This window comes from Acomys minous (assembly GCF_964271855.1).
Source record: "Acomys minous genome assembly, chromosome: 11".
NCBI lineage: Eukaryota > Metazoa > Chordata > Mammalia > Rodentia > Muridae > Acomys > Acomys minous.
Window position 1 is genome coordinate 19,904,909 of NC_140492.1, and position 23,760 is coordinate 19,928,668.

A 23,760-nucleotide genomic window follows, 5' to 3' on the forward strand; every position below is an offset into this window, starting at 1 on the left:
CTGCTTTGTACTTTAGTAGGCAACTACACACATTGATATAAAGAAGTTGACTATTTCGTTAGGATAACATAAGATGTGAGATAACTAACAACACTGCAACAACATATGTGACGTTCTAGACTTTTAAAAGTCTAGAAAGGTAAGAACTCTAAACCCAAACACTGTGATGCCCACAATGTGCAACACCTAATCTTGACAGGCAGGGTCCAATGCTTCGACTTTTCTGCCTCCCCACCCAAAATTCCCTATGCAAGATTATCACAGAAGTGATCGTTTTCACTTCCACCAGCACAGTGGTTTCAACCTGTGTGGGTCATGACCCCTAGAGGGGTCACGTTTCAGACATCCTGCCTATCAGGTTTACATTATAATTCATAGCAGCAGCAAATTATAGTTATGCAGTAGCAACAATGTAATTTTATGGTTGGAGTTCACCACAGCAGGAGGAACAGTACAGAAGGGTTGCAGCTTTAGGAAGGTTGAGAACCAGTGCTCTGTTGGGTCTTTTCTGAGAGGCAGTTATAGAAAGTGTTAGTTTGGCGACGCTACAACAAACAAAAACACACAGCATAATGATATATTTTACTATGCTAACAAAGTATCAATTATAAAGATTTTTTTATAAATTCAAAAATATATGGGTGGTAACATGATTACCTTTAAAGCATTAATCTAGATTTTCTTTCACAATATCACTTCATTGATCTTAAAACAGCAGTTCCATCTATAAAATAGTCTGCATCTTTTACCTTTTTTGAAAAAAACAGAGGCAAATAAAAAGTTAGGATTCTTATGATTCCTAGTTGAACAGTATCAATTTCATTTCACAGCATTGATTAGTAGAGGACATTTTCAATTAAAGTAGTATATCATTTACAAAAATAGAATAATTATATAATGAAAAACATTGCCCTCCATTATGAAGAATACATGTATGTGCATGTATGTGTGTATATGTGCACATTTTTTCTTTTTAAATTTCACAATAGCCCTTATTCAAGTACATTTTCAGGTTTCTCTTGAAATAATCACCTTGTTATATTATTTACACATACATAAAGGAACAGACATTTAATCGAAGAAAAGGTTAAAAGTTTCAGTGCAGCTTGACTTAAAACCCAGTCAGTCATTTCGGTGAGATCTGACTGAACACAACATGTTTAGGTCCAAGAACTCAGCTGATACAAATACATGGAAGTGGTAAATACTTAGTACAGTTCCGATATGGTTCCATTATAGTAACACAAAAGGGCTATCATTCTGTGAATCATTCATTGTCAACCCATGACTAAACTCATTTATGTAACTGCAGTACACACCATTACACAATATACCTGCTTACAAAAACATAGGTAGCCATAAATAAAATTTTATTCTTTGATTTCATTTATAAGCTACCAAATATTATGTATCATACACCGTGCTGAACACTTAATGGCTTAGTCTTGGAAATTCCAGACTCAATGGAAAGCTGTTGATAGAGAAAACTGAGAGGCAATACTGCAATAGAAGGCGGCAAAAGTACAGTTTTGCCACACACACACACACACACAAAAATCAATTGATTTGTAATTGTACATCGGTTCCGGATAAAACAAAGTGTGAGCGCCATGCGATTCTCTCAGGTTTATTGTTTGCAGTCTGGCTAAGGTCGGCATAGTCGTTTTGTCCTTTGTAGTTATTAAAATAAAAGATAAAAACTCTAGCAGCAGCAGGCAAACCCCGTGGCAGGAAGGCAGGGTGAGAAAGGAGCTTCTGTGGTGAGTGTGGGAACTCTGGGCAGCCTATCTCCCGTCGGCAGGTGTACGACTGAGGGACAGCATGATTCGGGCGAATCGCTCACAGAGTTCATGTGCAGAATAGGATGGTAACTTTGGTGGCTCATGGAAACCTTTAAGCTCTGAAGAACAATCCAGCAGCTTTGGCAGAAAGTCCGTCAGCTTTTCTTGGAGGTTTGCTGCAAATACAAATAAATAGATTTATGTGAACACAAAGAAATTAAAGGACTGCCTACAGTAGGCTTGTTGTAGGAGAGGGTTCACTTTGAAACACATGAAATTACTTCATTTGGGGAACATAATGTTTTTTTTTGTTGTTGTTGTTTGTTTTTGTTTTTAATTACACGGCAACAAAAATATGCATACCTTAGCTTGTAAAGGAGGAAGCTGGTTACCATGTAAAGGTGGAAGTGCCACAGAATATAAACAATGCCAATCCAAAACAGTATCTTCTGCTGCTTGGCCCCACCCCATGTGCCTAACAGCACTGTTGACACTTACGTTCCATTTCTTGCCCTAGGTATGAACACCATCGATTCCTCATATCTTCCACGGCAAGAATATCTTTCTCTTCCATTTCATCCACCAGCAACAAGGGCAAAATCGGAACGATAAATTCATTCATAATAATCAAGCCATTGTTCACTTCTCCATCATCTCCAGATTCAAACATCTCTGCCGCTTGCTCATTTAATTTCTTAATAGAATGAGAGAGAACACATTTGGCTTCATCTTATAGTTAAGAAAAGAGTTCCTGCGCATGATCATACTGAAGACAACATGATACATATGTTCAAACAGTATTAGAACAAATAGCAGTCAAGTATAATGAGCCTCAACTATATAATACCACACACACATACACACAAAAACTCTTGGGAAAAGCTGTGGACAAAGACAGCAGAAAAATAAAACCACAAGCTCCCAATAATCTCATTCAAAACCGCTGTAAGTCTTCACTTCTAAATTAATGTAAACAGAACAGTTCTAATTTCTAACATTTCTTCTAAAGATCTACTTAAAAGTTCTTCTCTTACACATAGTACATATAAAACCCCAAGCAGCTTTCCTCATTTTTTTTAAACAGGAGAAACAATTAGTATTTTGTGATTTACAGTATGGATGGAAGTGATGCCAGCAGTGAATAGTAATTTCAATGTAATCAAATAAATTTTAAGGGAATTTATGATTTATATGAGAAGGGTAGATGATTCGCTGTGCATCAGGCTCTCTACATATGTAAAGTTAAGTAAAGTAGATCAAAAGATTTTCAAAGTACCTTTAAAAATATGCAATAATTAACAACAATAATAATATTTTAGACAGACTGTGAAATATTTGAGCAAATAAAAGGCATCATGTTCAATGTTATTTTGCAAGCTAATTCCAGCATGATTTATAACTCTCAGGAAGCTAATTGTTTGATGTTTATAATATTATTCATGATCCAGCCCTCCTTGTACCTCAAAAAGGGAGCGGCAATACGATGATAAAACCTGGAAATTTAATGAAAGCACTCTTCTCTCATTTAAACATATTTTTATGCAGATATCGTTATTTTTACCATGTGTTTACAGTCAATATTTTATGTGTAAAGCTGAAAGTGTGTCCAACATAAGGATAATGCAGACACAAACATTCATACTCACCAGTAAGCACTCTCTTCTGTAATGGGAGATAAGCTCTCCATCATGCCCTCTGTATGGACCCTTGGACAAGAGCTCTTTGTTATTCTGATAAGCACAGACAAGGTACATCAAGGCGTCTATATAACTTAAAATAAACACACATATTAGTATTTCATCATCATAAAACAATCTACAATTACAAACAATAAATAAAAATTAAGTATACACTTAAATACCTGTTCTCTATGACATAAGGAAAAATCAATGCATCAAATGCACAAACACTTTTTTAACCATAGCAAAACATGAAGATAGGAAAGTTATTATCATAAAGTTAAAAAAAAGAAAAGTAGGAAATAAAGTACATGGGAGAAAGGCTTCAGTTGAAGTATTTAATAGTCCCTTCTGTTGTCTTTAGCATATTGGAGTTTTGATGTTTTCCACTGATGAACAAAATTTAAGATTGCTGTGAAAGCCAACAATCAATGAGTTTAAGACAATAATTTCTTATGAAAAGATTATTTTGTTTATTTTGTACTTAGAACTATCAGTTGCCCCATGCTATAAATATATCAGTTGGGTTTTTCTATATGAGGACAAATTTATGACCAGTGAGAAAAACATAAAAGAAAAATGCCCAAAGATGATGATGGGTGGAAAGTGGAAAATATACTTCCAACTTGAAAACTTAGGAAGGGTTAAACTGGGATGAGAGAATGAGGGTAGAACAGAGGAGCAAGTATGATGTGGGATAAATAACACCAAAGACCATTTGTAAAAGATATAAAAAGGCATGCTAAACAAGCTTACATACATGCACGTATACATACTTACATACATATTGTGTGCATACATATATACATATATATGTACATACATGCAATCTCTCTTCTCTCTCTCTCTCTCTCTGGTCTTAAAATATAGTTACCCTATACCAGCGCAACAATGCCTCTATTAGAAACCAAAAGAGAATATATTATATAAAATGCCAAGTGCCTTGAATGGGTTATTTCTTTGGGAATTGTTGGCCACTAAGGTTTCCACATATTAGAGGCTACACTGCCTTTCTTTATGCTTTCAAATTAGATTACAATGCCGTACTACTGAAGCTATAGTTGCTGTACAACTATAACTGGCTTGGCAAGACAAGCCTGCTAATGCAACAGTGGCACAAACATTATGGGAGTAACTAACCACTTCCTCATAGGATTTAAGTACCTTGTACAAGAAACTCATAAATGGCAGCACTTTTGGGCTAAGAACCTATGGCTAATTGGCTAGATAAGTTGTAGGCGCTCAGCAAGAACTCTAGTGTGTAGAGTGGGCACTGGTCATCAGTGGCTCGAGGAACGTGGCCAGTACTACTAAGACACTGAATACATAGTTACAGAAACTTAAGTTACCAGTCCTGGTTAGTAATGCCAGGTTGAACAGCTACATTCTAGAAATAAGTGCCTACTTGTCATTAAAACCACATCATTACTTTAGTGGGAATTTCCTATAGTTTATTAACACAAACAAATAAGTCACTAGTCATTTTGCTTGGCTGTAATAAGACAGTTCATTGAAAATAAAGTGATATCTTTTAAAAAAATCACTAGGTTAAGCAAGTTAATACTAAGGTAGAAATTAAATAATACGGAAGGAAATTAATATAAACTAGCAAATAACAAAAATGACAAGTACATAAAAGTGTTTTCTTAGCCAGGCGTTGGTGGCACATGACTTTAATCCTAGCACTCGGAGGCAGAGGCAGCTGGTGGTCTGTGAGTTCGAGGCCAGCCTGGTCTTCAAAGCAAGTCCAGGATAGCCAAGGCTACACAGAGAAACCTGATCTCGAAAAAAATGTTTCCCTAATAACAATTAAAATACTAATTTGTTCTTATTTTACCTTATTATTTTTAGGTATATTTTTTTATGTATTGTATACAAAAAAGAAAACGTGTGGATTTGGGTGGATTGGGAAAGTGTGGAGGATGTGAGGAAGAAGAACTTATAATCACAATATATTGTATTAAAAATCTGTATTCAATTTAAAAAAGAGTAGGAATAACAATTTTATTGTTAAATAAATTGAAACTATTACAAATTATCTTCAGTATTAAGTGTGTGTATTATTTAGAAGTTTCTACAGACAAACTTGTTTCTGGCAGTGCAATGAGATTAAATCTTAGGCCTTGTGCATACCAGGGGAGGACATTATCACTCAATACTGTCCTATCGCAGATGCTCTTTTTATGGTACCTGGGGCTTCAGAAGAAGACATGAGAATTGCCTCTGATGTAAGTTGAAATTAGATGAGGGAGAAAATAATGACCACTAACGTCCCATGTAGATTTTAGGAAATGTAACTAGTTTGATGTGCTGGGCTACCAGCTCTTTGCTCCCCATATTTTATGGGTGAGTTTCATGCAAAACTTTCAATTATAGTCCATTTGCAATATTCTGTAATATAAAATTTTTCAGGCTAAAATATCCATTAAAATGTATACTACATAATTTGTGTTGGATGACAATCACTGAGTAGAATTAATGACAAGAACAAACAAACTTTTTTTTCCAGTCTTTCTTACCTTTCTCTCTGGAAAAATTCTAGTCCAATTATGAGATACATAGTTGTTTCCTTGAATTTCTTATAATCTGCATGCCATTCCTTAAAAATGAAAAGAGTAAATCTATGATAAGAGTATAAAGCCATGAATTTTATACTCAGGTGAATAAAGAGAAATAAAGAATTTAATATGAAAATAACAGGTAGCACATACTACTTTTTAGTATAATAATAAATATAAAAATTATCAGGCATTTAGTCATGGATGAGAAATTAACAAAAATATTAGCAGGAGATTAAGAATACAAGATATAAAATAATAAAATGGCAGGATGATCAGAATTCTTACTTTTTTTTTTACCATAAAACATTCTTCAGTATAAATTTTACTAAAAAATATTACAATACTACAGACTGAAATAGTCTACTGATACAGTTCTATCCAGTGTTCAAAAATCTGACTTGATATAGAATTTTAAGAAAATAAAGAAGTCATAGTTCACTTATTTAATGTTATTAAATATGAGGGGATTTTAAATGTGTTGCCAAGTTCTCTATTTATCTGACGTACAGTGAAAAAAAATCTCCTCTCCCCATACAAACAATAGTAGGGCATGGATACTCGGAGCAATGCAAAAAGTTGTTTTTTTTTTAAAATAAAAATTAGTTTAAAAAATAAAACTGTTAATAGTGTTTAACTAAAAGAAAGCTCTGCCAAAAATTGTAAAGCTTTTCTGGCTACGTTATGATGAGGAAATGAAGAAGAGAAAGACATTAAAAGATTTTTGGTTTATAAGCAACTGTACAAAACTCATCTTAAAATTAGTTATCAAAGAATTAAGTTGTCATTAACTTAAAACTGTAAATTTCATTTATCATCCATAAAAGCACAGTCTCCCATATGCTGACATCGATGACGGGCAGAATGCGTCAACTAGAGGCCAGCATTCCCCAGAGCACACTACCTCATAGTCTTCCTCATTTATTTCTTCTGGTTTGATCATTTCCAGTTTGGCTTGGGCAACTTTCATTATGTTTTGACACCTGCAAATATAAAGAACACATTTCCAAATAGAAAGCAAAGTCCATAAAAATCCACAAAAGTATGCAACACAAAACTAAACTGCCAAACACATAAAAACACAATGCCAGTGAGCTGGCTCAGCGGTTTAATTAACCTGACTAAAGTCAGTCATCAGATCTCACAAGCGCCTGGAGTGGTCCTCTGACCTTCCTACATATACCAAGGCAGGCATGTCTCCCCCACCCCGATCCCGTGACCCAGAATGAACACAAACACAAATAAATATTTTTAAAGAATTAAAATGAGCTAGATATGGTGGTGCTCATCTTTATTTCTTTTTTACTTTTAAAATATATTTTTAATAATTTATTCAGATTGCATCCCACTTGTTATCTGCTCACTTGTACCTTCCCTCCCTCCACTTCCTCCCTATTCCTCTCCTCAAGACCTCTGACAGAAGGGGACCTCCTCCCCCACCATATGACCACAGCATGTCAGGACTTATCCTCCTTGATACAACACTCAGTAGTCAGAGTCAGGAAGATCTCTGGGAGTTTAAGGCCAACCTGGTCTCCTGATCATGAGTTCCAAAAGCCAATGGTTACACAGGTAAAAAAAATAAAATAAAACAGGTTAAACAAACAAACAAACAAAAAAAAACCATACAGGTTATACAAAAATAAAATAAGAAAAAAATATCTTTTAGTAACTTGAAATTTTATACTTGGAGTCTTTTTAAAAATGAAATTTAAACTAACAAGAAAAAACAGGAGTTTCACAGGACATTTTGATGAAAAAAATAGTTGTGGGTGAACAAAGTTAACTGTTTTATGTCTTTCTTTATATCAAAAGGATTTCGATGCCTATCCTTTGTACACACAGCCAACATTCCTCTCCACAGACTGTCACAGAGAGGCAAGCTCACCTTCCCGGATCCAGTGGCTCCTGGGAATATATGGAGCATATAGGAATATATAGGTGCTTCTAGTCTGAGGGGCTGGCTTCTCGCCAGTCAGAGGTCAGTTAGAGGTGCTGCTTTATCTGACAAACCACATGGAGGCCTGACAACAGAATTATCTAACCTAAAATCACAGTATAGATGTTTTTTTTTAAAAATCACATTTTCCTTCCATAGATGAGTGATGTCTTTTCTTTATTCGTAATCTAAAATATCCAAATTACTTTTAGCCTAAACTTTAAAAGGACATAGCTAGAAATTGTTGACAAATGGCAAAGCAAATACTCCAATGACTAGAAGATGAGTTTTGTGCTATTCTTGTTGGTTTTTGTACACACTTAAAACTTACATTTGATTAGCAACACCAAACCAAACCCAGAACAGTAAGTATAAGCCCAGGAAGCTGGTGCTTTTTGTTTTTATATTACCTTTCATCAAAACTCAAATTTCTATCTCCAAACTGTTCAAGTAATGTCTTCTCAATGATTTTCTTCGGCGCTTCGTTCTGGATAAAGTAGACCAGGATGTGATGTAAGCGGTAATCTGTTTCTGGCGGGGTATCTTCTTGGGCCAACTTAACCAGCCTTGAATACTCTAACTTAATTGCCTAGAAAATGAAACAAGAGCAAAGATTTTGATTAATTACAACTTAAAGTTCTTCACCATTCTAATTGTAATTATTTAAATGCACAGTTTTGCCTTTTAATGGGTAAGTAAGCTGGTCCATTTAAGACTCTCACCCTCCATCCTTTAGAGGGATTTTCCAAATGGACGAGGTCCTCTGTATAGGACCGTCCCTATCCTGTGATCTTACAAATGCCCTTTATGTTTCCACACACAGAAGTGAATACACAGTGTATATGTCTTATGATGTGAAAGCTTTTGTGCTAGAGTCAAGTCAAAGTCTGTCTTGAGGCCTCAGCCTAGAGGAGCTGTGTCGTTATCCACTGGGATGGATTTGTAGCATTACATTATATACCGGATTTCCAGAACAGTTAAATAGTCCTCGAATACCCAGACCTCTACATGAAAGCAAGGCTCTTAAAGGCAGTTACACTACTACAAATACTAGTCACCTCAAAGGACTATGGCTGCTACGACAGTATATGAATTTTATTATTATAGTAATAATGATGATGCATGGAGTACCACTTGTTTAACCATAAGATGCCTCAAAATTGAAAACTAGTAACACAAAATATTAATATACTTTTTAGCACAACAGTCCTACCAAGATGACATATAACTATGGATATGTGTAGACTTACATGTCGAATAGTCACATGATTAAAAGTAACACTTTCAAAGTATTATTTTATTTTTGTATTTAAATTCTTTCTCTGCTAGTCATAAAATGCTTTGGACTACATGCAAAACACATTACAAAAATTCATTGAATTAAAAGGGTTTATTAGTTTCTTCCCTTCACTTTATTTTGGTGCATAACTTCTTCAAGTTATCCTATAATCTATGCTGGTATACTTTAGAAGAAAAGTAAATAGTGTTTTTTTGAAATATTTATGCTACATAATACTTAAAAGGTTAGTCAGTCCCATCCACATGACAAAGAGAAGACTTTCCTTTGCTGTAGTGATGCCAATGATTAGAAAATATTTTTCCCAAGGAGGGAAAATTACTTCCCTTCCAGATATAAATGTCAAATCTTACTGCTGTGCTTAAAGGTCCTCATAAAAAGAAACTAATATAGTCAGGATTACTGTGTATTTAAATAGTACACATTCACTTTTCACAATGGTCTCTTTTAAAACTATTTTTCAATTTTTTTAGGAGATCCACATGTATTTAACAACCAATATATATTAAACATTAGGAAAAAATAAAACATACGCCCTTGTATTGTATGTGCTTATCCCCTAGATTTGCTCAGTGGGTCTCCTAATTTTCCGAGGTCAATCCAGTCAGGATGCTTTCCATCCTGACTTTCTCAGAAAGGGGCAGCTCTGTGAGGCTGCTTCATCCAGCAGAGCTGTACACAACATCTGCCTGAGGAAAGGCAACATGATAAACTGCCTCCAATTACTTCTGTTTTCATCATTTTTGGCTGCCTATAATGAGAACTATTCTAAGGTAATTAAGATACTGTAAGAATATTATGTATTTATAGTATGAAGTACAATAGTGGACATTAGGTAATAAAACCTGGTTGATTTTTAAAAGTCTTAATATATACAATTCAGTAAATATCGGATTCCTTCCACAATATAAGTTTATTTGATATTTACTGGGGAACAGTTTAATGACATAATTAAGAGACTACACTGGAAATATTATCGCAAATACCAGCTATCAAAATATTTCAGCAAAGATACTGATGCTCAGCAAAAGTCAAATACATATTAATTAGGAATTGAAGTCTGTAATGCTCTCTTCTCAGGCAACTTTCAATAAGCTGAACCAATATAAGTGAAGGAATATGGCAGCCATTTAACAGCACTTAAAATTTGCAAGTATTTTGGCTTTATAATTCTGCTCTCCTATATTAATGCCACGCAGTAAATGATAAAATACTGTTCACCCCTGGAAGGGACCCGAACACAAGCAACAACTGCCAGCCACAGGATTATAACAACCCACAACTTCAATTGAACAGTTATTTATGGATCCTATCTAATGAGTTCCTCCCAAATAGATTATGTATTTAATTTTAAGATGTCTCAATGAAAGCACTGTATTGGATATTTTAGTATATTGTCCAGGGCTGCAGAATTAAGTAAAATAACTTGGATTTAAAACTAGGCACCAGATCAGAGAGACTGTATACCAACGTCTTAACCTAGAGCCAGAGTGAATTACAGCAATGCTGAGCTTCTGGTGCCGTGGGCTCCCCAGTGAGTGACAGCTGGACACATCATTTCCAGCTGTGGTATGCTCTAAGAAAATGTTTAAATACAGTATTAAAGTCCAATAGAAAGCAAAGAAAACATAATGTGATAAATGTTGGAAGTATGACTTGGCTAACTCCTCACCATACACAGGAAAATAATGACAGAGAGAAACAAGATGAGCAAACAGAAAGAATAACCCTACTTTAAGTTTTTAATATAGTGAATAAGGTTAGGAATGGGAAAATTATAAATCCATGAGTAACTTTAAGTAAATATACCTATCTCCAGAAGGAGAAAGAGGAACCAGCTGGCAGAGAATCCTATTCATAGACTACAATTATGCATGTATTACTTGTTTAAATGTCACTTTCTCTAAGAAGAATTCTAGATACCAGCTCTGTCATTTATTTTATGTAATCCTTCCTTATTCACTGTTTTCTTCATACTAACTGCAATTTAATTAATGTTTGCTTCTCCACTAGAAACCAAGATTCGTTCAGGAAGGAAGTCAATCCATGCTTGCACTAACTATACCCACTGGGTTTAGGGCCACGCTTTATAACTTGTTATCTTAATCAAGAAAAGAATGGAAAGGATGGGGGTACCACTGTGTCTGCACGGTATACTGCAAACTACAAGTGCATTTGAAGACATAGAATTCTAAACATGTTGTAAACACAGACACACTGAGAAGAACCAGGAGGAAGGTGTTTCACATATAAAGGGTCCAACACCACACTAACAACATAAGGAAATGGCTGCATTTGGTAGAGGGGACTACCGGGAGGAGCACAGAGGTGACGCAGGAGCACTCAGGAGTTCTTCTTGGCCTGATTGGAGATTACATATACAGCTGTTTCTTCTGTGGTGATGTACTGGGCTGTAACCTACTACCACTGCAACTTTAAGCAGTTTTATAAGTTCAAACAATCCTTCCACACACAGAGCAAACAAAGATGCAGCAGCCGTACTAAGTACTATGGTGTCAAAGGAAGCGACTACAGAGCATCAATATAGGATAGTTACTGTGAGGCAATGACACTCTATCAATAAAAACACCTATAATGCAGAGGTCCACTTACCTCATAAAACCCTAAGGATCCTACTCTAATAAGTACAGATAGCAGTTTGAAAACAAAATCTATGATTTTCAAAGGAAACACAAAGCTATTCCCAGAGTAATAATCACAGTGTGGCATCTTTGCCTCCAGCATGCTTATGGCAACCTGTCCTTTATGATTGTCCTTAATTTTTATCTCTTGGCTTTTAATTTTTCTTATTAGGGCAATTTTAAATCGACTTTTTTTTGGGGGGTGTCTTCTCCTTAAACTATTTCACTTAAGGATTTTCTACTTAAAATTGAAACCAATTCTACCAAATGTAGTCAACGTGTGAAGGAACCTGGTGGAATACCTTAGCCCTATCTGCCTGCCTATTAACCCTGTCATACTCCATACAGTGTACAGTAGACTCCCTTCTTGGAGTCTCTCTGGAACTCTCTATGTCAAGGTTAAATCTCATCATCAGCTCACTTACTCAAACCTAACTTGCAGTCTTTCCTTCTATTTCTTTTAAGATGACACTCCCATAGGATAATTTCCTATAATTCATAAGGTAATCATTACCAAACATATCACTTCAAGCTGGCTTGACAGTGTGGTGAGATGTCTTCCCAGCTAAGGGCCCTTGTGTTGCAAGCCTGGCATCCTGACTTCCACCCACAGAGCCCACACAAAGCAGAAGGAGAGAACAGCTTTCACAGTGGTGTGCGCTAACGTCCACACGGCTGCACGGTGTGTGCATGCCCACACATGTGCATGCATTCTAATAGCAAGCAGCATAAGGAGTGATCTGATCATGAAGCTTTAAGCCAGAGTTGGGAGTACTTCATCATCTCTCACAACCAAAAAGTTCTATAAAGCCAACTGAAGAAGGCTTTCCTGGTAATGTTCAAGACACAGAGAAAAACGCCTTTCCTCTGAAGCTATTACAAAGTAGACAGTGAATAGAATGAAATGTGCTGTATATAATTTAAAAAATCCAGGAAGGCAGGAGCAGCCATAGTAAGCCAATACTATGCTTCAACTATCCTCACAGCAGACCTGTGGACTCAGAACTAGTGTGGAGTATTCAGGACTTGTAGGTTGGAGCACGGAGAAGGAGATGCTAGCAGAAAGATTTCTAAATGCTGATACAGCCCATAGGTCTCACGTGGAAATAGAGACGAGTGAGTCTTCAAACTGCCATTTTTCTCTACTAATCTGGGAGTCATCAAAGACTGTTAAGTGTAATATTTATATTCACCATGTACTAAAAGGTGCACCATATCTAGAGATCTGTGAAAGCAATCCCTGTCTCACAGTCAATTGCTCTTCATTCTTTTTTATAACTTATTTTTTTCTTTCATTGTACACCAAACCCTGATATTCAAGGGTTGGGAGAAATAAAGAGATGAAGTACAGAAAACACATAATGTGAATGTCCAAGGTAACAACACAGATTTCAAAGCATCGATCTGTGCATGAATTAAGGAAGCTCAACCTGGGTGAAGACTGAAGCTGTACAAAGATTTCTTTGAGAATATAAAATTAGTAGCAGCAGGGCTGGAGATAGCTGAGTGGTTGAAAGCACTGGCTCTTCTTCCAGAGGACCTGGGGTCCATTCCCAGCACCCATGATAGAGCACAACCATCTGTTTCAGGAGGATCTGATGCCCTTATGGCATCTGTGGGTGCTGGACAAAAGGGGTGCAAAGACAGAAATGAAAACAAAATACTCAGACACACAAAATTAAAATTAAAATTTAAAGTTGGTAAAGTGAGAGTAAGAGACTACTTGAGCAACTGGTAGAGAGAGGAACCGATGACAAATACAGAAAACTATGCCAAAGAAGAAAAAAGTGTGTGTGTGTGTGTGTGTGTGTGTGTGTGTGTGTGTGTGTGTGTGTGTGTGTGTGCAATTAAAGAGAAATGAAGGGACAGGGGAAGGGATGGAAATAATATCTATAGCTTAAGCCAGACATAAAGCACAGACAGTAACATTACTACAAAGCAGAATCAATCTAAATGCCTGTTCTCTTCTTTTCCTTGTGGCTTTTATGTCTTTTTTTTTCTTTAACTTTTTGCATCAGATCTTAAGAGGATGATCAATTTGCCCTTGGACCAGTTTGTTGGAAAGTTTGACCCTTAACACTTCAAGTTGGATATTCAAAAAGTCTAAGAAATACCAGTAAAATTGATTAATTCCAGAAAATTCAAGCATACTTATTGAGAAGGCAAATTAGTACACCGTGTTTGTTCTACACAATGGGCTAAAGAAACATTGACAGGGAGGTTTGACTTCTGAAGAACAGAACAGGTGATTATAACATATAGAAAATAAAGTGAGCATTTTAGAATTTTAATGTCAAAAAAGTAGACCTTGATATTCTTAACACTGACACTGTTTTACAAGCCATAAGAAGGGAAAAAACATACACACACACAATGCCCGCGCGCGCGCGCACACACACACACACACACACACACACACACACACACACACACACACACGATCTTTTGCTAAATCTCAAAAAGTCACACATCAGAAATGATGTTCTCGTCTTTCACAGTAGAAGCTCTGGAGAACTCACAAATATATGGGGAAGGTGTGAAATGGTGACAGAGAATCAACTCAATGGTCTTCAGTTGACTAGAACATTACAAATTCAGAATAGAGGAAAAAGAAGTGAATAAGAAATAACAAAGGTAATAAACAAATAATTTTCAGGAACAATCAAAGAAGTGGTTTAACGTCCAACAGGGAAATTAAAGGAAGCATATTGCAATACTGACCCATGGACCGAACTCTAAGAGAAAAATCAGCTATCATCAGAAGCAATTGTACAGTCCCTGTGACTGATCGCCAATACTCTTCACTTCCTGATTAAATTGTTGGCAATGAAAAAGATACATATTAATGTATTAACTCATGTAAAATGTTCTGATTTTCTAATTATCTGCATTAAAACAGAAACACAGCCTTGGATTCTTACACACAAGCAGCTTCCAGAGCACCAGAGTGTCATGATTCAGATAGGAAAATGGAACTTAATTTAGAGAGATCAGATTCTGTAAGACACTACATTTTAGAAAGTTGAAAATGTTAATAGTACCTTAAAGAACCCTGCTTCAGGGCCACACCTGTCATACACACTCCTGGATTTACCTATCGCCATGATAATACCTTGCATACTGGGTGTCATCATGATCTGCCACAGAAATTCAAAGTAAGAGTTTCTGAATGGTTAACAGTAAAACACAGAAACAAAACCAAAATCCTTTACACAAAGTAAAACGAGCTATTGACATGCAACTTAAAAGCTCTTTGTTATGTACTGTTTAGGAATCAAATGGTGCGTTTATAAGAGAGCAATGTTCTCTGCTGGACAGGTGGAGGAGCCATTCAGGCATCTGTGCAGTGGCAGCTGGCTTACAGGATGGCTCAGTCTGTGAAGTGTGCAGAAAAGCAGTCTCTCAAAGTGGACAATTATAAGAAGGCACCCCCTTCTGGACAAATTAGAAAATTAACACTTCTCCAAGAAAAGAAAGAGCACCAACTCTTAGGAAGTAAGTGAATAGACAGTACATTTGTAGGAGGACCACTGAGTTTCTGAAGACGTCCATTTGACTCCTGCTCCTGCTGCAGGCAAGGGACCGTCATACACCGTGCAGCCTGCATATCTATAAGTAAAGCTTCTGTCCATATAACTCATCTTAAAGAGCCACAAGGCACGTGCACTGTTAGGCACCAACACCAACAAGGAAGATCAAAACACACAGCTCTGCAGGTAACAGAAGCTTTCCCACTAAAGGCAGTGTTTAAGCGAGGAATCACAGTTCTTTCAGAAATGCCAAAATTAGCTCACACCAAAACCAAGCAACCTGGTGCTTAATAACAAACTAGTATTTTTATTAAAAAGTATTGGTTTGGATAATTTTCAAGAGCAAACACGGAACAATGTAATTTAGTACTATTCATGCTATATACAATACTTAAGCCCTGTTTTAAAAATGGCTCATTCTTGCATTTGAAATTTCTTTGAACTTAAGTACTATGGAGCTGCCTTCCTGAGATTGAGGGCCTATGGCCATTTCCTCTAATTCACTGAAACTATTACTCATAGTTTTACTCTAGATTATATGGAGGGTTGCAATGTTTCCGGCACCAATTGCTTGCTTATGTAAACCCTCTGGCCAATTCCTCTATCTTAAATCTAGTCTTTCAATTGACATGCTTTCTGATATTGGCAGAAATACTAATTGGTTTAGTTATGCTTTTATCAGATTTGTAACTTTGATGGTTTTATATAATCACAATTAAAACTCGGGAAAACATTTTGCAGGAATCAAAGATACTCGGAAAAATATTTAAAGCACATTCAATTCTTATCCACAGATACAAATCTTAAAAAGTTATGGTACCCCCCAAAAATCTCTCTGTCCCTAAATCACCCTAGCTTCCCCCATCTCCACTAATTTTCCCTCTCTCAAATACAGAAAGGAAGCATGTTAGAGAGTTTGAAGAGGAAAACACAGAAAAGGAATGGTAGTAATTTGATGGGCTAAAATATCTCATTTTCAACTGGATTAAAGAGACTTTATCATGAGAAACAAAATGCCTTAAGGCTGTCATAACAACTAAGTAGCTGCAAAAGTAAGACGTAGGAAAATGGAGATACCCATGGAAAAGAAAGGACTGCTAGGTTCTCAGTTATAGGCTGAGTCTACAGCAGCAAAAATATCTATTACTCATCTTGGAATTGCTGTTGGGCTTTCTGGTGGTAGGCAATGATGAACAAAGTATAAAATGAATTATATAAATAATACAGGTTAGAAAATGTAAGCTATTTTTAAATGCAAAATGTATATTATACAATTAAGTGAATCTTACTACAGTCTATCAGCCTGAGAGTAATCTGATATGGAAATCATCCTCTTCATCTCTTCTCTACGTTTACCTCTTTCGTCTCACATTTCACTCCCAAGTTCTGTTAGTAACCCACAAGACTTCACAGCATGGGAGGCAAAGCTGTGTGTCATGCAGCAACAGACCGTAAGTGCTTGTACATATTAGCAAAGAGTGAGTGCAAATCGTGCAGAGCACAGCAGCCAAGGTACCTCGTCATCATACCCTCCCGCCTTTGACTCTATCATAAATTTTCCTATGTGAGGAATTTCCACCTCTACAACTTGCTGGTTAGAAGGTGGGTGGCTTGTTGTATTTTCAAGTTTCTGCAGAAGAAAATGATTGGTATGCAGATTAGAAAAGATAACAATGAAAGCAATATCTACATGTAGAGGCTTATAATCACCTTTATAATATCTATAATATCTATATTTACTAAGTATGAAATGAAACAACTTAAAACTAAACACTAGAGGCAGATTTATTTATTCAAATTGTAATATAAAACTGTAGCTTTTTATTTGCATTCCAAATATTTAAGGTAAGTTTTCATAAAGCATTTTAGACTTAAAGTGTTTAAAAATAATAAAGACCAGTTTCATTTAGCAGTAGTATTTAAAGCAAACAGTCTTAGTTACTCCAGAAAGCCTATTTTGCTATTTCTATGAAAATAATATTATGATATACACTAAACTCAGCTGTTTGCAAGGGTAAAGCTTTCACACAGTCCTTTTTAAATACAGGTTCATAACTTGTACATCCTCTATTCCCCAATCAGCAGATGTCAAAAGTGCTGAAAGTATTTAGGCAGCTTGCTTCAGTCATTGCAATTTACACGAGAACTTTAAGCAAAAGTAAAAAAGCATAAGTTCTAATATGAAATATGAATAAGAACAATCATATGTTTTTATTTCTATTTGAAATAGAAGTGAATTTCAATGTTGTAAATATTTTCTTTTTTTAAATTTTTTTATTATTAATTTATTCTTGTTACATCTCAATGGTTATCCCATCCCTTGTATCCTTCCATTCTTCCCTCCCTCCAATTTTGCCCTTATTCCCCTCCCCTATGACTGTTCCTGAGGTGGATTACCTCCCCCTGTATATGCTCATAGGGTATCAAGTCTCTTCTCGGTAACCTGCTATCCTTCCTCTTAGTGCCACCAGGTCTCCCCCTGGGGACATGGTCAAAGGTGAGGCACCAGAGTACGTGAGAAAGTCATATCCCACTGTCCACTCAATTGTGGAGACTGTTCTGACCATTGGCTAGATCTGGGTAGGGGTTTAAAGTTTACCACCTGTATTGTCCTTGGCTCGTGCCTTAGTTTGAGCGGGACCCCTGGGTCCAAATCTGCCTATCATAATGTTCTACTTGTAGGCTTCTAGGACCCTCTGGATCCTTCTACTTTGCCATTCTCCCATGCTTCTCTCATCTAGAGTCCCAATAGGATGTCCTCCTCTCTGTACCAGTTTCCTGGTAAGTGAAGGCTTTCATGGGACATGCCCCTTGAGCTAGTATGCAGATATAAATGAGTATATACCATTTGAGTCTTTCTGCTTCTGGGTTAACTCACTCATTATGATAATTTCTAACTCAATCCATTTATCCACAAATTTCGGGAATTCCTTGTTTTTAATAGCTGAGTAGTATTCCATAGCTTGCAGAGGAAGAAATTAAGAAAGCCACACCCTTCACATTAGCCACAAGCAATATAAAATATGTAGGAGTTACTCTAACTAAGCAAGTGAAGGACTTGTTTGAAAAAAATTTCAAAACTCTGAAGAAAGAGATTGAAGATGACATGAGAAGATGGAAGGATCTTCCTTGCTCATGGATCGGGAGAATTAACATATTAAAAATGGCCATCCTACCAAAAGCAATCTACAGATTCAATGCAATCCCTATCAAAATACCTACACAATTTTTTAAAGACATTGAAAGTTCAATTCTGAACTTCATATGGAAAAACAAAAAACCCAGAATAGCTAAAACAATCTTGTACAATAAAAGGTGCTCTGGAGTAATCTTCATACCTGATCTCAAACTGTACTATAAAGCAATAGTAATTAAAACAGCATGGTACTGGCACAGCAACAGGCTGGTTGATCAGTGGAATCGAATTGAAGACCCAGATATGAATCCACACACATATGGTCACTTGATTTTCGACAAAGAAGCTAAATCCAGTCAATGGAAAAAGGATAGCATCTTCAACAAATGGTGCTGGTCTAACTGGAGGTTTTTGTGTAAAAAAATGCAACTGGACCCATATTTGTCACCTTGCACAAAACTCAAATCCAAGTGGATTAAAGACCTCAACATAAAACCAGAGACACTAAGTCCCTTAGGAGAAAAAGTGGGGAAGAGCCTGGAACATATTGGCACAGGAGACAACTTCCTGAACAGAACACCAACAGCCCAGACATTAATGTCAACAATTAATAAATGGGACCTCATGAGGCTGAGAAGCTTCTGTAAGGATGGAGACACTGTCAAGAGAACAAAGCAACAGCCTACAGACTGGGAAAAGATCTTCACCAACCCTACATCTGACAAAGGTCTAATATCCAAAATATATAAAGAATTCAAGAAACTAAACACCACCAAATCAAATAACCCAATTGAGAAATGGGGCTTGGAACTAAACAGAGAATTCTCGACAGAGGAATATTGAATGGCTGAGAAACACTTAAAGAAATGCTTATCCTTCTTAGCCATCAGAGAAATGCAAATCAAAACAACTCTGAGATTCCATCTTACACCCATCAGAATGGCTAAGATCAAAAACTCAAGCAACACCACATGCTGGCGAGGATGTGGGGAGAGAGGAACACTCCTTCATTGCTGGTGGGAATGCAAACTAGTACAACCACTTTGGAAATCTATCTGGTGCTATCTCAGAAAAATGGGAATAGGGCTTCCTCAAGACCCAGCTATTCCACTCCTTGGAATATACCCAGAAGATGCTCCAGCACACAGCAAGAAAATGTGTTCAGCCATGTTCATAGCAGCCTTATTCATAATAGCCAGGTCATGGAAACAGCCTAAGTGTCCCTCAGTAGAGGAATGGATAAAGAAACTGTGGTACATTTACACTATGGAATACGACTCAGCTATTATTTTCTTCATTATAGAACTGCATATTCAAATAGACTTTAACAATGAAAACACAAGTAATGGTCAAGAATAGCATTTCTTCTTTTAAAATTTTTATCATCTCTAAAGGAAATACCCACCCTGCACTGTTGCTGTGACCGTGAGTGAATATTTAAGTATCTTGTATTTTAGAAGGTGTTATAAATGGCAGATATTGCCAAAATTATTGCTTTATTTTTATTAAATTACTTTAAACAATGTACCCTATTACAACATAAAACTACACACTCCAGTAACTTGACTGTACAACACCTCTCTAACTTTACTTAAAAGTGAGAAGAAAGAAGAAACAGCAAAGTTAACAGTGACCATCCACTGCCCAGCAACTAAAACCAGGCGTAATGTTTCTTTTTAGCCATCTGATTTTTATACTCTGAAATATCCTAAAATGTTCAATTAGAAATTAAAGAAATTCTCTGGAAAAGCAAGCTGCCCAGACATCTGGAGATTGTGGATAGCTTCTGTGATTAAGCTTTTCTGGGAGTCCTGACTCTACTGTTGACCTTAAAGTGCTGTGTGTTTGTGAGAGTCCTAGGGCTGACAGGAAGGAACCAGCTCCCTGACATCTGCTATCAAAATGAAAAAACAAAAACCAAAAACAGAGAAAATCATCTGCATTAACCTCAGGGTCACTTCAAGTCTGCAGAAAGAAATAAAACTGAAACTCAAGTAAAAAGCTTACTCCAGATTGTATTTCTAGTAAGAAGTGAACTCCATACACAAAAGTCACAGAAGTACCTATCTGAAGTCTGAACGCTCTCACTGTAGTTTCTTAAATATATGCTAAGTATAAATGGGACACTACAACAAGAAGTGATTGCCAGGCTCCTATGCAATGATTCTGACACAAGGAGCCACAAGCTACTCAGCAAAGCTTACAACTCCTTAGCAGCTCGCATTTCGTGGGCAGCAGTGAGGATGTTATTTCATTCCTTAGCTTTCCCATCACAGTCTCTCTCTCTTCTCTCTTCCCTTCTCAAGAAGGTAAGAGGCAGCACACTGCTAATTTGTAAGATGATACCTACACCAACAAATCTGTCACGTAAATTTATGTGATGACCATGTGGGTTGAACTATTTATAACTAGGTGAAATAAAATGAAATACAACTCCACATTACACGAAATTATAGTTTTGGTTTTCTGAGCCCAGCTCAGACCTCAAGTAAAAATTTTATAATGTAAAAGTACTCTCCCTGTGGCTATTGTCCATCCTTATTCCACATGTTCTCCTGGTCCCCAGGCCCTCAAGAGCAGTTTTCAGACTCATGAAACAAAGTATTTTCCAAGAAAAGCTTGAGAGTTAGCAGATAGTCTAAAATCCATTTACAGATTCCAAGACATTTCCAGAATTTATAGACATTAACATATCTAAGTTAAATTTCATATTAAGAAGACTACAATAGTTTCAAGCTAGAAGTAAGAGAATTTCTGGTTACTATTTAGTTCACTACAACATAGCTTAGAGAATGCTACTTGCTGGAAATGTTGGTGAATGGAGGTCTTAAATTAGCAGGCTAAGGTGGAGACTTGCAAAGCACATGTCATGTAAATTTCCAAAGTACCCTGTCATCTTTACTTGTCTAGAAGACAATCTGCGCATCCTAAAGAAGCTCCCCGACCTGCGAGGGCTGCTTACAGTCCGCACGCACTAAAGGCGGAGGGCTACAGAAACGTGGTTTTGTAGTGCAAAACTCCTGATATATTTTCCCAACTCACTGCTTCATACTCGCTGACTTCACCCCACACCTCTGCCCAATTTTCTCCTATAAAACAAACTATAAAGTACACTACAGTAAGATGATAGTGACAGTTTCTACCCAGGACAGGCGCAACTGCACATGGTATTTATTTTCTAATGATTCTCTCACTTACATCGCTAAGTGCCTCGCATGGAACACTGACAACTGTCTCTTAATGTCCCAATTATTCTAGCAATTGACAATTCACAGACCCAAAGAGAGAGGGGAACACGAGAAACAGTGTTGAACTTTATGCTTTTCTTTAAAGTCCAAGTCGATGGAACAATTCAGTCTGTGATCTTTGGGTCAGACATAGTTGGCTGACAGAAAGACAGAAACTTAAGAGGGAATTTTATTTAAAATCATAAGCTGAGGAAATGACAGCCCACGCTCCCAGATCATGTTCAGGGCACAGCCACAGTGTACCCTGACTCCTCCACGGGGTGCTTCCCCGTGACACTGTGGGAACGCTGTGCATGGGCATGTTCCGAGAGCCAGGAGGAAAGCGCTTACCGACTGCAGAACTGTCTCTGGATCTTTATCTTTGTGCGCATGCGCCGCCTCGGCAATCACTTGCAGAGTCTCCTCCTTCCAGTGCTTTGAGAAGTCACCTTGTGAGGACTGCTCTAGATGCTCGGCTCCGGCTGCTGGTGCTTCAGGAGAACAGAGACAGTTGAGTATCTGACATAAACCACCGGACACTGCACATCGACGGTGAGCTTGTTTCTAATTCTGATCAACGAGCTCAGTCCTGTGCTGTGAAACGTGTCCTTCAATACACTGCATTTCCCCCTAAGAACTTAGCAATAAAAAGTATTCAAATATGAAAAACAAAAACAAAAACAAAAACAAAAACAAAACAAAACCAAGAGCACTCAATTACTAAACAATATACACCCACTATATTTTATGTAAGGACATTTTTTTCTAAATGAAAAATACCAAAGTCTCTTTTTAAAGATTCATTCAGGTTTTACCTAAAAGGGGAATTGGGTTGCCATAGCAGTTTTGGTATGGGTTTCCACAAGGAGTACAGGTTGTTTGCTTTTTCATCTCAAACCCTGAGTGAGCCCTACACCTCCATTTTGGTCCTTCTTCTTGTAAGCAGAGTACTTTCAAAAATGACAAGTTGGCACACTGGTGCCAATATGAGTCTGTGACTTCAAATACCATTCAGGTAAAGTACTAAAAGTACTTCCAACTCTACCTGTCTTTTGTCTCGAGATCATAGATCCAACAATACTCTGACTACCAGTGAACTACAAAGATTTACATAATTATGTTTCAGCTTTTTCCTCCAATGCCATCTTGCATCCTCTGCTCAAAGGCTGTACACTGCCACTCCTGTGGACACTAAAGGAGAAGCTCCCTCCCATCATAGCTTTGCGCACTCTTTCCTCCGTCTTTATGTTCTCACTCTTTTTGTAAACGTGTTTATTTGCTTAGGTGTCAGTTCTAGAGCATAGTTCCTAGGTCCCAGCATTATTTAGATTTTCACTTGAGTAAGTCTGTGTGCGGACCCATCATATCCCACCTTGATGTAACACTTCTGTCTCCTCCCAAAATATGACAGTGGAGTCTCCATAGAGGCAAACTGCTCCTCCTCAAAGAGAAATCTAGCAGAGGAGAACCCCTACTCCACAGTAACATCAGGCTTGCCTTTTCTGGATGATTTCACAATTGTAGCTTGATTATTACTTTATTTAAAGCTCATATCCCCTGCCACCTGTACAGATATCATGAGCAGGCATTCCGCTTCCCTTCTGCACTGCTAATTCTCTAAGGCCTGGCACAAAAAGGACCATAACTTAACACATTAAAGGATGAACATGAAGAATGACAAGCTAAGTTCTCCACATTGGAATTAGTGAGTCCTTGCCTAACTACCCCAGGAGAGAAAACAGAGCTACAGGCAGCCTCCCCTTAACACTTTACTTTTATCACTCAAACGTTTAACATTCAAAATATAGTACTATAATTTCAATAAATATGCATGGATGTTCATTTCACCAACAAATTTTTATTAACCACCTATGAGGCCAGGCACTAGGACTCCAGGAATAACAAAACAAACGGTAATGTCCTCTCTTAAAATCAATTATGGACAAAGTCACTAATTAGAAAGTAAAGGGT

General features: G+C 37.0%; 1 protein-coding gene across 3 annotated transcripts in view; it reads right to left on the bottom strand.

Moving 5' to 3' along the window:
* Positions 1-567: 567 nt before the first annotated feature.
* The window catches only part of USP25 (ubiquitin specific peptidase 25), a 107,770-nt gene continuing 84,577 nt past the window's right edge, over positions 568-23,760 (bottom strand). For 2 of the 3 annotated variants that reach the window (XM_084801705.1, XM_084801704.1), the window contains 7 exons: positions 22,141-22,280; positions 8,368-8,546; positions 6,923-7,001; positions 5,980-6,059; positions 3,428-3,551; positions 2,280-2,475; positions 568-1,957 (listed from right to left, as the gene is read on the bottom strand). In XM_084801705.1, the coding sequence (XP_084657831.1) occupies positions 1,785-1,957; positions 2,280-2,475; positions 3,428-3,551; positions 5,980-6,059; positions 6,923-7,001; positions 8,368-8,546; positions 22,141-22,280 (971 nt within the window). In that variant the 3' untranslated portion in view covers positions 568-1,784. Of the gene's footprint in view, positions 1,958-2,279; positions 2,476-3,427; positions 3,552-5,979; positions 6,060-6,922; positions 7,002-8,367; positions 8,547-14,937; positions 15,034-16,942; positions 17,057-22,140; positions 22,281-23,760 lie in introns of all 3 variants that reach the window. The other variant, XM_084801706.1, reaches the window with a different exon arrangement.